Raw genomic sequence first — 1,591 nt, forward strand, 5'->3', positions numbered from 1 at the left:
CTATCTCGGTCTCTGTCTCCGGCTCGGTGCCAGGATATGTGTAGGATGTCATATGAAAGCCACAAGGTTGTGCGCTAGTCGACAGTTGAAAGTCGCAATGACATTTCAAATTTACGGACTATGACAAAGTGAGTTAAATGCATTTTGAAAAATGCTCGGACTACGACGAATTGAATAGTAAATCTTATAACGTTGATAAATTGGGGCAAACTGCATGAAATGGTTGAAGAAGTGCTCTTAAAGTGGCCCCCAAATGTATTCATATGCATATTCTCATTAGAGCCCTTCCGTCCTTCACCTTAACGTGTACTCAGCAAGTTTTAAGAAACATATTGAACTTCTCTTTTTTGATTTTGATATTAAAGTCAAGAGATCAAAGCCCCGTGCAACTGAAGGTTTATTATAATATATTTTACTGTAGTCGTAGAGCATTTTTTTTTTACATTCATGTAATCCCAATCAAATCGGCAACTGGCGTATGCCATATAAAATGTTCACATTTGGACGCCGTAGGCTAATTTTAATACTTGTTTGATTTTTTCTAATAAATATGTATGATACGAATTTTAATTTTTGGTAATTTTTCATTTTATCTTGCTTTAGTCTCAGCTATTGTACCGTCTTAAGCAGTAAACTAGTTTTCATTGAATATCGCCACGAATTCAAACTATTCAAAATACATAGTTCATTTTAGGGGCCTCAAAACTAGTTATACCGACGCTAAACATGAAGTTCTTTATTCAAAATGCTGACCCTGAAATCGCCCACAGCCGATTCGGAAGCTGCGGCCGTGCGAAATGCAAATTTATTTTCAAGCTCTGATATAAATACACGTCCACTTGCCAGATGTTAGTATAGTTACCTTTGATACCTCAAACGCGCAACACAAAAACCTAAAAATGAAATTCCTGATCGTCTTCGTTGCGCTCTTCGCCGTCGCCCTGGCCGCACCCGCTGATTCTGATGCACAAACTCTGCGCAGCGAAGCCGATGTTGGACCCGAATCATTCAACTACGAGTAATTATTAACCCCTTAAGACGGGCTACTGTCCAGCTTTTGCTAATCCTTTGCTTTTGATGCTACAGATTCGAGACATCCAATGGCATTAAGGAAAATGCAGCAGGTCAGCTGAAGAACATTGGCTCAGAAAATGAGGCTATTTCCGTCCAGGGCTCATACTCCTTCGTTGCCGATGATGGTCAGACCTACCTGGTCAACTACGTCGCCGATGAGAACGGTTTCCAGCCCCAGGGCGCTCATCTGCCCGTCGCCCCCGTTGCCTAAGAAGCGATATTAAAACTGAAATAAATTTAATGTTGATCTAAAGTTTTTGTGTTTTCCTATGCAAACGGACAAAAGTAGCTCATCAATCGGAAAAAGAGCACGCTACAGTTCTACTAGCTCATTTGATTTCTAGTTTCCAGCATGGTATACTTAGTATATAGTATCTTGGATGCACGTTGGCATGTTCTTGAGGAACACATCTGGAAATTAGCATGCATACATGATTATATCTATGTGCTGAATATCTATACAAGGCCCTTGCATGTTCAGCTGCCTCTGCTGTGCCTGGGGCTGCGGCATGTTGTT

At 40.7% G+C, this 1,591-nt stretch overlaps 1 protein-coding gene across 1 annotated transcript; it reads left to right on the forward strand.

Annotated features, from left to right (window-relative positions):
- Window positions 1-869: 869 nt before the first annotated feature.
- Window positions 870-1,285, forward strand: LOC115762719 (larval cuticle protein 65Ag1-like). The gene is made up of 2 exons (XM_030705045.1): window positions 870-1,018; window positions 1,087-1,285. Exons 1-2 carry the CDS (start codon window positions 900-902, stop codon window positions 1,283-1,285), a joined length of 318 nt encoding a protein of 105 aa, XP_030560905.1. The 5' UTR covers window positions 870-899.
- The last annotated feature ends 306 nt before the right edge of the window (window positions 1,286-1,591 follow it).

The sequence above is a fragment of the Drosophila novamexicana genome, unplaced genomic scaffold (genome assembly GCF_003285875.2).
Source record: "Drosophila novamexicana strain 15010-1031.04,08,12 unplaced genomic scaffold, DnovRS2.1 tig00000644-arrow-pilon, whole genome shotgun sequence".
Taxonomy (NCBI): Eukaryota; Metazoa; Arthropoda; class Insecta; order Diptera; family Drosophilidae; genus Drosophila; species Drosophila novamexicana.

Bases quoted from the DNA above. Each gene is read 5' to 3' on its own strand.
- LOC115762719 (XM_030705045.1), top strand. From the start codon at position 900: ATGAAATTCCTGATCGTCTTCGTTGCGCTCTTCGCCGTCGCCCTGGCC. The intron at 1,019-1,086 runs GTAATTATTAAC...TTGATGCTACAG, and splicing joins CCCGAATCATTCAACTACGA to ATTCGAGACATCCAATGGCA.